Here is a 13124-nt window from a genome sequence, read left to right as displayed (position 1 = left end):
CTGTTCTTGCTGATCTTCTGAGGGAGGGGCCTGTTGCCGTGGTTCCCAAATGTCAGTGCCGGAGGCGGAATTGCCCCACCCTTGCCGGTCTGGGCTAAGTAATCTGCTCAGGTTTGCTCTCGGGAGCTTTTGTTCCCTGCAAGCGTTCTGTACAGCTTTGGAGGCCGAGAGTGAAAACTGCGGCCTCCCAATCTCTGCCCTGGAGGAGCTGAGAACTTGGGGGCCTGCTCCTCAGTGAGCCCCTAGAGAAAAGCAATCACTCCCGTCTCCCCAGTCTCTGGCTGCACTCTGTGCTCACCCGGCCTATGACTGAGCGTTTCTATCTCTGGCACACGACCCCGTGTGGAGTCTCCAAACCCAGCAGATCCCTGCAGTGCGCTCCCGCGCCGCTCCTCCTGGGGGAGGAAGGGGAGTCTCCCCAGATCTGCCGCTTGTTGGGTCCCTGCTGGAGGAGCAGTGGCCCGACTGTGCCTCAGATCACGGTTTATGGCAGCCCCGAGCTGAGAGCCCACTCCTTGGCTCCGTCTCTGCAGCCGGCTTCCCCGCTCCTATGCCTGGGAGCTCTGCCGCACTCAGGCACCCCTGGGCTTTCTGTGACCCTGAGGGTCCTGAGACCACACTGTCCCATGAAGGTTCCTCCCCCCACTAAGCCACTGGAGTGACGTCCCTCAGTGGAGCAGACTTCTACAAGTTCCAATTTTGTGCTCCACTGCTCTATCACTTGCCAGAAGCGGCCAATGGAGGCCCCCTCCCCTGCCGTCTATCCTCCCGAATATCACCTAGGATTCCCTTCTCCACACGTCCTACCTTCCAGAAAGTGGTCGCTTTTCTGTTCAGAGAGTTGTTGCTATTCTTTTCTTCGATCTCCTGTTGAGTTCGTAGGTGTTCAGAATGGTTTGATCCCTATCCAGCTGAATTCCTAGGACCAGACGAAATTTAGGTCTCCTACTCCTCTGCCATCTTGGTCTTCCTCCCCAAAGTGTCCTTAAGTCAAAAGAAATCTCAAGAAATGGCAGAGGAAGGAAAAAAGCTCCAAAGCACATTTCCTGGCATTCTGTCTCAAGACTGGTGCTGGAATTGGCAAGTCCAATGGTCAGCGCCCTACAGTAGAAGCTGTGAGTACACAACACTTGGGTGATCTCTGTGTGTCATAAATAAAGGAAAGAGAAGTCAAAGAGTCAGACTTAGGAAGACATGAGAAATGGCTTCTATAATCTCTGGGCCGCTCCTGTATCACAATGTACCTTGACCTGTCAAAACGGCCAGACACACTGAGACTCCATTCTGGAACTGCTGGTCAACGTATTTATGCAGCACAGAACCTACAGAGGCAGGAAGGTCAGCTTTTATTTAATATTAATTTCTCTCGTACTCAGGATTAAATGCTGTGCAAAGTTATTGAATTACCAATCTTTAGAGTGAGTTTCTAATAAAAGAAAATTACAAAATAATTATTTATAGAGTAAAACTGACTTGTTTCCTGATAGTCCAAACCAGTTCATGTGGTCCACTGGTGAAGGAACGAGCCAGCCTTGGTAAATCCCACTTTTGGAGGAAAGAAAGCACTAATTACAAAAGATCAAAGATTACGAAGGTCGGAATGTTTGGTTATCACTTGTTAGTTTTCCATCCAGCCGGAACCGATGGAACAAATTCTGGTTCATCTGTAACAAGCCCTATGTAGGACATGGGTGTAGAGGCCGCTTTTAGACAACAGGCTTGAGCAATGGAAACTTGATCAAGGCAAAAGGGCCCACAGTGACCCCCCCGGCCAAGTACAGAGGGGCCCAGCAGGTGACCCACCTCAATATATCCATAGGCCCTAGCTGACCAATGGGCTACTCACAACCAGCCACAGTTACCAAAAAAGGGAGAATTCCATACATCCCTGTTCCCGTACCTCCTCCCCTTCCTGATTTAAATACAGCCCCCACCCACTGCCAGGTTGCAGACAGCCTGCCTCTGCTGACTGCTTGCAGCTCCCCTGCAATGTATTCAAGAAACTTCTATCCCCTTTGTTCTGCCTTGGGTGAACGCTTTCTCCTCCTGTGCCACTGGCTTCCACCTGATTGTCACCCCACATTTGGGGGCCCCCATCCCATAGAGACAGACATCACAATGGGTACACTCTAGTCATTGTTAAAGAAAATCAAAACTCATTTACATGAAAGGATGCCTCTATGTCACAGATAGGTGAATTATAGAAAGGAAAAGGTTAGTAAAGGCTCTGCACCTAATACCAGCTTGTGTGTCAGAGGGGGGTTTCCCACACCAACAGGCATTTCTCCAGCACCAGCTGGGTGTCCTACAATTCAGCTCAATTCTGACACTGTCCACCTAGAGGTAGCATCAGATCCCACAGGTTAAAGGCTCAGTCCTAGAAGGCTGCCCCCACCCCCCAGTTCTGACACTAATCACAATCTAGGTTGTCACCTGGGCTTCTGACTGACTGGCTGTAGATTGAAGGTTCTTACAGCCCCATTTGGGTTTGATTAGTTTGCTAGGGTGGCTCACAGAGTTCAGAGCAACATTGTACTTACTAGATCACTGGGTTTGTTATAAAAGGATAGAAGTCAGGAATAGCCAGATGGGAGAGTTGCATAGAGCAAGGTATGGGGAAGAGGTGTAGAGTTTCCATGTTCTCTCTGGGCACACCACTCACCCTGAATCTCCATGTATTCACCAACCTGGGAGCTTTTCCAACCTTGTCCTTTTGGGATTTTATGGAGGCCTCATTACATACACATGATTGAAAAAATCACTGGCCATTGGTTATTGATCAACCTCCAGCTCTTCTCACCAACCTGGAGGTTTCAGGGGTGGGACTGAAAATTCCAACCCTCTAATCACATGGGTTGGTTCTGCTGGCATCCTTAGGCAAGGTCCAAAAGTTTCAGAGGGTTTTAGGAAGTCTGTGCCAGGAAGGGGGTCAAAGACTAAATATATATAGCTATAAATTACAGTATCTCAGAGAAAAGGGAACAAAAACTTGCAAAGTTTACCTAGGGAAGGGGGAAGATCTGGAGGGAGAGAAGAAGGAAAGGGAGACTTGCTCTGTTTCCCATTTGCTCAGAAGGACCTGAATTCTCTGTACTGGTAAGTCTTCATGTATTACTTATGTGATAAAATTAAGCAAAATTTTTTTTAAGATTTTATTTATTTTTGTTTATTTGAGAGAGAGAGCAGGGGGCAGGGCCGAGAGAGAGAGAGAGAAAATCTCAAGCAGACTCCAGGCTGAGCACAGAGCCTGACATGGGGCTTGATCTAAAGACCCTGATCAGGATCATGACCTGAGCAGAAGTCAAGAATCAGATGCTTAATAGACTAAGCCATCCAGGTGCCCCAAGCAACATTTTAAAAGGGACAGAATTCAGCAGTTAATAGCAAAATGATGGTTGCCTTTCAGAGTTGATACAAAGATGCAATCAGTCACTCACTCACTGAGCTTGTGACGTGCCAGGCACCAGGGCCTCGGGGACCAGCAAGTTGGGCAGTCCCTAACGTGACAGAGCTCCCATCATGATGGGAAAGACATGATAAACAGCTAAACCACAAGTCACTGTAGATGGAATTCAGTTTGGTAAATGTGCTCTTAGGGAGGGTGTCTGGGGATCCCCACTGCACAGAATGGCCTCCTTGGGGAAGTGAGCCAAAGCTGAGGCTGGAAGAGTGATGAACAGCCTGCTGGGCTTGCAGAGCCACCTGGGAAGATGAAGGGGCAGACTCAGGGGGAGGGCTCGGCATGTTCCAGAGAGAAGAAAGTCCCCAGTACTGCATAACTGAGAATAGTCTCCCAATGCTGGTGAGGGGTCAGGCTGGGTAAATTCCCAGACACCAGAGCGACAGGGCAAGTGAGGGTTGAACACCTTCAGAGGAGTTTCTTCTTAGGCCACGGGGCCATGTTCGACTGCCTTGAGGGCCAGTCTGACCCTGAATGCAGTACATTTGGAAAATAAAAAAATTACTCAGGATCTTTTAAAAATATATTGGAAATTCCTTTTCTGGCTGACTTTGTGACCTGCTATCCTTCCCCAGCTGATTTCCAAACTGCCTTTCCATTCCCTGTTCTGTTTTTCCCTTTCCTACTTTCCAGTGGTAAGGGATTAGTAAGCCCTGTAATGCTTCTTTATGCCAGAGCATCATTTTTCATCCCAAGGGTTGCAAACACCTGCAAGGGTGACTCACAAGAGGAGAGGAGCCAGGGCTTTCTGGCCGAGGAATGTAGGAGCCCTCAGACAGGGTCACATTGTTTCCACTCTCCCCGAAGGTACTGGAGCAGCCTGATCGTATTTTCTCTGGGATGCCGTCTGTGTCTCTTCCCAACTATTCTGTGAAGTACACAGGTAGGGAGAAGGGAGAGAAAGGGCTCTCAGCAGCCAGCCATTTGCATCCTTCTGGCATCTGAGGCTGCTTTGCTGATGCAGAACTCCCATCAGAACATCCACTCCTGGGAGGGTCTGGAGCTCTTGTACCTGGGGTTACTGAAAGAATATTCAGTTAGCATTTTCTCTAAGACCACTTTTCTATTTTAAGTCAAATATTGCTTGACTCATCAAAGACTAGAGTCGTCACATTTTAATAGAAAGCATGGCTTTTGATTTGATGTCAAATATGGCTGGGCCCAAAGTCCAACACCTGAGGGATTCTGATCCTCACCTGAGATGCTGTTGCTTGTTTCAGAAAGATTAACATGTTTCAATGATCCAGCCTTTGCTGTGATAATAAACCCCAAGTTTCAGTGGTTTACAACCCAAGCATGTATTTCTCAATTGGGGTGTTGCAGGTTGGCTGGGCTGGGCTTCAGATGCCTTCTCACTTGGGGACCAAGGCAGAAGGAGAGCTCCTCCATGGGATATGCTGTTCTCATGGTGGAAGACAGTAGCACAAGAGGACTAGGAGACACTTGGGGTTGGAACTAGCACACTGTCACTTCAGCCCACAGTCCATGGTCCAAAATCACTCCGAAGGGAGGGAGAGAAGGGTGAATATTTGCTTGACAATACAATTGCCACACTAAGCCAGGAACGTGTTAGGTCCTCGAAAGGTGTTAGCCTCCATCCTTTTCCCCATGCTACGGTAGGAGTCAATGAACCAGTGGTGAGGATGATAAGCCAGCACTGTCGTCAACCCAACTTTTAGTGTCAAGCCAGGTGGCCAGTGATCACACTGGCCCCAACAACCTTGGCCTTCATCCCAGTCTTAGTGCCCCGAGCATCCCACCAGCCTCAGTTTCCTTATCCTTTCCAGATCCTTGCCTCACTCTTCCATGTGGTATGCCACTGAACTCGTGCCTTGACAGCTGGTGGTGGTCCCCACTTTCCACCTTCTACATGATCCACCAGGCCCTGGGTCCACACAGATTCCTGTTATTCCAGTCCATTCTTAGCTGTGATTGCTAGGCCTATTGTGAGTGTGTAGACAAGAATATGACATCAATCACCAACTTCTTTGTCATTGAAAAAGCATCTCAAACTACCAAAATAGGTGAAAACATAGTCTATGGCCTTATGATTATATCACATGGCTATCTTCGGGTATAAGCTTATGCATTTTAATAAATTCTAGTTCTCAAATTATTTCTCAGTGATATTATTGTGGGGGTTAGGAGAGAGCATGGGGTGGGCACAGAACTAGTTGGCAACCTGGCCTAATAAGAGATGGAAAATTAATAATAAGTGAGGTCACAAGTGAGGACTTTGACTATCACTTGCTCCAAGTCCCTTATTTTACAAATAAGAAAACTGAGAGGTCCAGAGAACAGTCTGTAGTAAATTATGATCAGAAACCAAGCCTCCAGAATCCTGGGCCAGAGCTCTTCCCACTGTACCAGAACAGAGTGGAAGAAATCTTTAGGCCACCAAATGTCCTGAACCCCAGAACAGGCTGTAAGAGAGCAGTTATGTTAATTTAGTCTTAAAGTGAAGAAAATATATTAAATGGGGCCCATGGCATGGATGAGAGCATCAGAATCAGTGGACACTGTCCAGGGGTGGGCAGCAATTTGGCTTCTACTACTTTGGCCTTAGGTATAAAATGTAGTCCTGCCTGTGAGCATTCACGATCTTGAAGGGACTGGTTTAAGGAATCAAGACTTCAGTGGCGCCTGGGTGGCTCAGTCGTTAAGTGTCTGCCTTCGGCTCAGGTCATGATCCTAGGGTCCTGGGGTTGAGCCCCGCATCGGGCTCCCTGCTCGGCAGGAAGCCTGCTTCTTCCTCTCCCACTCCCCCAGCTTGTGCTTTCTCTCTCGTTGTGTCTCTCTCTGTCAAATAAATAAATAAAATACTTAAAAAAAAAAAAAAGACTTTCAGCTGCATTCTGAGGACCTTCCTCTCCTTGCTAATGATTATGAGGATGATGAGCCCGAATATTGACGATGGTGTTTTCCATGCTCATATAGCCAAGGGCTTGGGGAGTGGGTGATCCTCACAGTCCTCTTGTGAGGGAAAGATACGTCATCATCAGGAATTTCTAAAGGCACTCCTTGTGACAAGGGATAGCAATCCACTACATGCAATAAATTGATACTTCTAGATTTTTAGTCCAATTATCAAATCAATATGATTAGCATGCAATTTCCTGAAAAAAAAAATTACCAGTATATTTTAGTAGAATGAGCTGTCCCATGTATGGGATTATTTGAGTCAGAGTCATGGTATCTAGAAGCCCTTCCATAGGAGTAAAAAAAAAAAAGGAAAAAAGAAAAGGAACAGAACGGATGAATAGATGTTAAAGATACAAGATGGATTTCAACAATATTTTCAAGAGACATATAGTCCAATGGAGGGGTAGATATGCCAAGTGCCATCCACTGAGACTAATGGATGCAGGTGCCAGTGCACAGGTGAAAGAGTTATCAATCTTCACAGGTGGATTGACTTGGAACATTCTGCCCTTCAACTGGCATTGACTCCCAACATTGTAATATTGATTATAAAGAGTTAATGTTCTGTAATGCACATTAGCCAGCAATCTATTTGTAGGAATTCTGTGAATCTTTTTGCAAATAGAGAATATTTGTCTTATACGAACAAGTTAGCTCTGCATAAATCTATATTTAATTTTTCTGGCGTGGCTTTAGATAGACATTAGTGGGGAGTAGCAGGAGGTGGGGGCTCCAGTCCCCCGGGCTGAGCACTTCCATGCATTAGTAATGCATGCAGAATCTAGCAATGGTTTACTGAACACTTACTTGACACCACACAGTGTGCAGAACACTGAGGGAGCATGGTGCAAATGTCTTTGCCCTCAGCAGCTATTGTGAGCAATGTTTAATTGTTAGCATTGAACCCGTTTCACAGTGTTTAAGCAGACTGTGAGCTGAAATGACTTCCTAAATCAGCATCTGACCTGGGACAGAAAGCCAGAATCTTGGCTCTTTTGATGGTCTGAGTCTGGAAAAAAATATTCCCATTCCAGCTTGTCATGATTAACTTCTCTGGAGTTTCTCTAGCAAAGAGGACATTGGCTGGTCTGAAGCAAAGCAAAATGAATTAAAGCTTAAAATTCCTTTAAAAATTTTTCTTATGTGAACCAGAAATCTGGGTTCCTCTGTAACTATGAGTATTGCCTTCCCATCCTGTGTGAGTCACATTTGGGCCCGCAGGTGTCTGGCCCTCTGCAAGAGTCCTTCCTCAGACACCTCAAATCCCCACACTGGCCTTTGTGAGGCCACGAAGTCTGTGGAGGTTTACAAAGGAAACAGGGGACATTCTGAGGCCCATAAACCAGTGCAACCTTGAGGTTTTTAAAGCTATGGTAAGACACACATAACACAATTTTTTTCACTTTAGTCATAGCAAACAGAGGCATATTTGCTTAGCATTTTTGAGCTGAGACTATTTTTTCTAGTTAATGATGGGTCTTGCACTTTGAGCCCATCTGAGAGTCCCAGGGCATGTTAAATCTCTAGGAAAGTTTCTAATAGCTACCTTATTGCCCCAGGGGCCCTGTAGAGAGAAAGAGAGCTGCTTTAGACAGGTCCTTTAATTTCTTTTACTATATTTTAATGGTGATAAAATACCACCTTTACAATTTTTAAGTGTGCAGGGGCATTAAGTACACTCACATTGTTGTGTGAGGGAGTTCAGAATGAATCACCCTGGAAGCGTCACTACGGCATGCAGATTGTCTTGAGCTGAAAATCATCAAGGATCAAAAGACTCAGGAAGAAACTTTGATCTTCTCCCTAAATGTCTAAAAGAATTTAGTTGGAAGACCTGCTCCAGGACAGGAGCTATCACCATAGATAACTACAATATAATATGAATGAGGGGTAGTAGACAGGGAGGAGGAATTTTAACCAATAGATTGTTTGTGTCCTATCGTTTCTGAATAGCCCAGTGAACATGTGTTTACCAAACATTTACCCCTTTTCATCTTCCTGTGCATTGTTTTCATTCCCTTGGAAATCCCAGACCCCATTCCCCTTCTTAGGTCAGGACAACATTTATACCTCATTTTGCCTGTCTTTGGAATTTCATGTTTTTGTGGATTCCCTGTACTTACGAAATTAAATGTTATCTTCTCCAGTTAATCTGTCTTCTGTCAATTTAATTCTTAGGCCTGCTAGAAAAACCTTGAAGGGTAGAATAGTTTTTCCTTCCCACATGTGCAACCATCACCACCATCCATCTCCAGAACTTTTTAATCTTCCCAAACTAAAACACGGTACTCATTAAACACTAACACCCGAATATTCTGACACCAACTAGCACTCTGGTCCCAATTCCGGTGTGTGAGTTTTTTCCTCACACCAAGCAATTCTGATACCAACTGCGTGTCTTATAATTCAATTCTGACACTACAAGGTATACAAAGCCTTGAATTTTTTTTTAAGATTTTATTTATTTATTTGACAGAGAGAGACATAGCAAGAGAGGGAACACAAGCAGGGGGAGTGGGAGAGGGAGAAGCAGGCTTCCCGCCAAGCAGGGAGCCTGATGTGGGGCTCGATCCCAGGACCCTGGGATCATGACCTGAGCCAAAGGCAGACACTTAATGACTGAGCCACCCAGGCACCCCCATAAAGCCTTGAATTTTTAAAGGAGGCTCTTATTCACACTTTGCAAGCTTCAGAAAAATGTAGTTGTCTATATCAAAGACAGATTTTTACTTTTTAATATTCAGAATCTCTTGGCAGGATGAGTCAGCAGGGTGGAAAAGGAAGATCAGAGATCTAGGAGAATCAGAAGCAGCAATCCTCTAGAATCCAAATAAGGACTTTGTTTTCCTCTTTTGATGAGGAAAGGATGGCAATCACCTCAAATGTTAAAGAATGAGCACCAATTTGGAAGAGGACAGAAAAGATGCTTTGGGATGTGCTATTTAAGAATTCATTGCTGACCTTAGCAAGAATCATTTTATCCCATTAATTATTGAGACAGATGCCAGATTGCAAAGGTTGAAAGAGGTTTGATAAGGATTTGGAAACAGTGAGAAGTAGTGAACTTCTCTTTTGAGAAGTTCAAGGTGCACAAGGAGGAGAAAGCCAGGCACTGGCCACATAGGCGACTGGTAGTGAGAAGAAACTAGTGTCATTTGAAGTTCTAAACATCACCTTGTTTAATCATCAAAGCAATCCTCTTATGGTGGCTTCTATTTCATTCATTTTCAAATTAAGAATCTGAGCATCAGAAAGGTTAAGTAACCTATTAAGTAAGCAAGATTAGAACCCAAGACCTTCTAACTCCAGAATACTGTGACATATGCCTGGAGGAGCCAAACAAAGGTCATTTGTTTCAGGATGGGGAGATGAAAGATGATTATAGACTACAAGGAGCAAGTCCTCTGTTGTGTCCATTTCATGCACACTCTCTGACTACCTCCTGTATTTACTCATCTGGTCTCCTGCTATCCTGATTCCAACACTCCTTCAACCTCCCAGAACAGAAGTACCTCAACTCTTCCTTTTCACTGTGTCTCCCTCCATCCCCATTCTTCCTTCCCAGGATATATTGCCGTCAACCTTCCTAACCACTTCCCTGCTGGCACCTTCTCTCCTGCCTCCCTGGTTAATCTTGCTTGCTTGACAAACCCATGCAGGTGGGTGGCTGGACAAAAATGTACACCTACTCATGACAGCAAGTCCCATGTGGACTATTACAAGTGAAGAGCAATCATGCCATTTCTCTCCTCTATTCAATCTCCTACTCACCTAGGTGACTCTCACATCTCTTCCCCATGCTCACTTTTGGCTGGAGACCTTTCTTCCTATTCCAACAAGATTAAATTTAGCAACACAGACAACATTTGTGACCTTGATATGAGGATTTTCTATAGTGTACTGAGATTAAAGTTGAATCACAGTGAGTTTAAGAGAGAACAGAAGAAGAGGAATTGGAGGCAGTAGGTAGAGACAAATCTTTCCTGGAGGTTTGTGACAAAGCCCAAGCAAAGGAGCAAAGTTTGGAAAGGGAAGCGGGGACAAGGTAATTCATCCAAGTGCTGGGAATACAGTAGTGCAGAAAATCCCTGCCACCAATGCCCTCCAACCCATAGAATCCTCACTCTTGGGCCCCTTCCAGTCTTCCCAAAGGAGACCGTGGAATAAGGAGGTAAGAATTGGAAGGAAGATCTCCAGAAATAAGGGATTTCCTTCCCAACTAAAAGCAACACTCTAGTTCCACTCATTCCTTCATGAAAGGAAGGCTCTACAGAGGGATCCTGGATTATCCTGGAGACATCATTCCATTGTTAGATAAACCAGAGTCTGAAACAATCTCTACTCCCCTTCACCTCTGTGTCCCTTAGCCTGTTTGGGCCATCATCTGTCTCGGCTGGTTCAAACTCAAAGCCAGGTGTGGCTTGGATTTGTTTGCTTTTGGTGGATGGGTAATTAAAATGAGGTTTAGCCTTTAGCAATGAATATACTTTGCCATTCTATTCCCAAGGATGAATCAGGACTCGGAATTGACCATGACATTAAAAGCAATTCCAAACTTATTCTGCTATTTCCCAATCCTTTGAGAAGAAGTATCAGGGTGAGGAAAGGCATACTTTGTATTTCCAACCATCACTCCAGGGATCATGGAGAAGGCCATGGGTGAGGGTGGCAGGAAATTGGAGAGAAGTAGCTGGGAAAATGAGCAGAGGCTTTGGTGTCAGGTTAGGATGATGGGACTTTATTTTATGGTAAGATAAGAGCATAAAACCATTTTAAGGAGGGAAGTGCCATGATCAGAGCTTAGTTTATAAAGATTACTCTTAAGATATGCCTTGGGAGTGTTAAAGGACAAAGTGAGATGATCAGATTTTCCTTTTAGAAAGAATCACTTGTCTAAAAGGAGCTAAAGAAGTCTTAGAGGTATCTAAGGAGGGTACCAATGTAAGGTTTTAAGTAGAAGAGTGACAAGATGAAATATGCATTTTAAAAGAATCACTACTCTAAAGAAGCTTAAAAAGGTATAAATGGCTAAGTGGGGAGCCAGAGGAAACTTGGAATCAGAATAAGATCCAAGGCCTCCACCATGTCCTCCATCTGCTTCATCTGCCATGGCTGCAGGCAGCCCATGAAGCTGGATCAGTCCATGGGGACCTTGGGTCTCGAGACCATCCAAGAATCTGCAGCTTCCACATTCACCTCAGCTCAGCAGGAGCCAGGAGAAACCCTGGAAGGTGGCCCTACCTCCAAGGTGGAGAAGGACAGTGAAAAGCTGCAGGATGGTGCCTCCTGTTCTACCCTCCCTGGTAATGGCAAAATGTCAAGGGACAGTTCTAACAAGTTCATCTTGCTTGGAAAGTTTGACTCTGGAAGAACGCTCAATAATATCCAGAAGACTGCTAGGGACATTTTTGACATCCTCACTGGTGAAAAAGATATGGACGACCCCCTCTGTGAGGACTGTACTGACAAACTTTTAGAGCAGGTGGACACCCGACTCATTATTGTAGAATCTGAGAACCAGAACTACAAATATTGGATGGGGAGGATACTGAGGAGGAGATGAAGACACTGCAGGAGGAGCTGGAGGGCCTGGAGCTGGAGGAGGTGAGGCTGATCCAGGAGCTGAAGGAGGTGGAGAAGAACCAAGAAAGAATAGCAGAAGATCTTGAGGCAGCCTGGGCAGAGACTAAAATGCTGGACCAGCAAGATGAGCAGTACTGGAGGGACTATAGTAACTTGCAATGGCAACAACTGGAACTGCAGGATGAGCTGAAGAGCATAAAGAACCAGCTGAGACATGCCCAGATCCAGTGGGGCCGGCTGAAGAAGACCAATGCCTTCAGTGCCACCTTTGAGATCAGGCATGATGGCCCTGTGGGCATCATCAATAGCTTCAGACTGGGTTGCCTCCCCACCATTTCTGTGAGCTGGAAGGAGATTAACATGGCCTGGGGCCAAGACAGCCTTGCTGCTCCTTGCCCTGTCCAATAAAATTGGGCTGGAGTTTCAGAGGTATCAACTCGTCCCCTGTGGAAACCAGTCCTATCTGAAGTCTTTAACAGATGACCCTGTTGAACTGCCATTGTTCTACATTGCAGGGCAAAGAACTCGCTTGCATGTCAAATTTGACCAGGCAATGATGGCTTTTTTGGACTGCATGCAGCAGTTCAAGGAGGAGGCTGAGAAAGGCAAGTGGGGTCTTTGCCTGCCCTGCAGGATTCATGTGGAGAGTGGCCTAATGGAAGACTCTGGAAGCAGCGGTGAGTTCTATTCCATCAGAACCCATTTGAACACGGAGGAGCAGTGGACAAAGGCACTCAAGCTCATGCTCATAAATTTTAAGTGTAGTCTCGCTTGGGTCTCTTTAAGATATCAAGAATAACTTTTTCTTTTATGAGGGAGAGGGAGATTTTTTTTTGCTTTAAAATATTTTATTTGTGAAAAGTAACAAATTGTAAAATTGAAAGATATAACATGCTTATAATTTTAAAAATGAATGGCAACCCAAGCATTAATTGTTCAGAGCAAACCAAAAGTCATTACTATCTTCCCCTGCACGTCTTTGTCCTCTCTTCCTTGTACTTTCCTCTTCCCTCCTTCCCCACCTTAACGAATATCCAAAATGGCAGCAAAGATTGAATTACAAGATGACCAGATTACTAGTACAAAAAAAGGATCAAGAGATGCAGAGGGAAAGTACTAGGGTGGGGCTGAGGGAAGGGGGGTTGTGAGGAGAAAGCTG

The 13124-nt window shown here is 45.3% G+C and overlaps 1 protein-coding gene across 1 annotated transcript; it reads left to right on the top strand.

Annotated features, from left to right (window-relative positions):
- Positions 1-11465: 11465 nt before the first annotated feature.
- BECN2 (beclin 2) lies at positions 11466-12764 on the top strand. Its single transcript, XM_032389309.1, is given in 3 exon segments — positions 11466-11907; positions 11910-12340; positions 12342-12764. Coding segments are annotated over 3 exon segments (1296 nt in total).
- The last annotated feature ends 360 nt before the right edge of the window (positions 12765-13124 follow it).

The sequence above is a fragment of the Phoca vitulina genome, unplaced genomic scaffold (assembly GCF_004348235.1).
Source record: "Phoca vitulina isolate PV1807 unplaced genomic scaffold, GSC_HSeal_1.0 scaffold54, whole genome shotgun sequence".
Lineage (NCBI taxonomy): Eukaryota > Metazoa > Chordata > Mammalia > Carnivora > Phocidae > Phoca > Phoca vitulina.
Note: the sequence above shows the minus strand (reverse complement) of the source record. Positions and strands in the feature narration are given on the sequence as shown.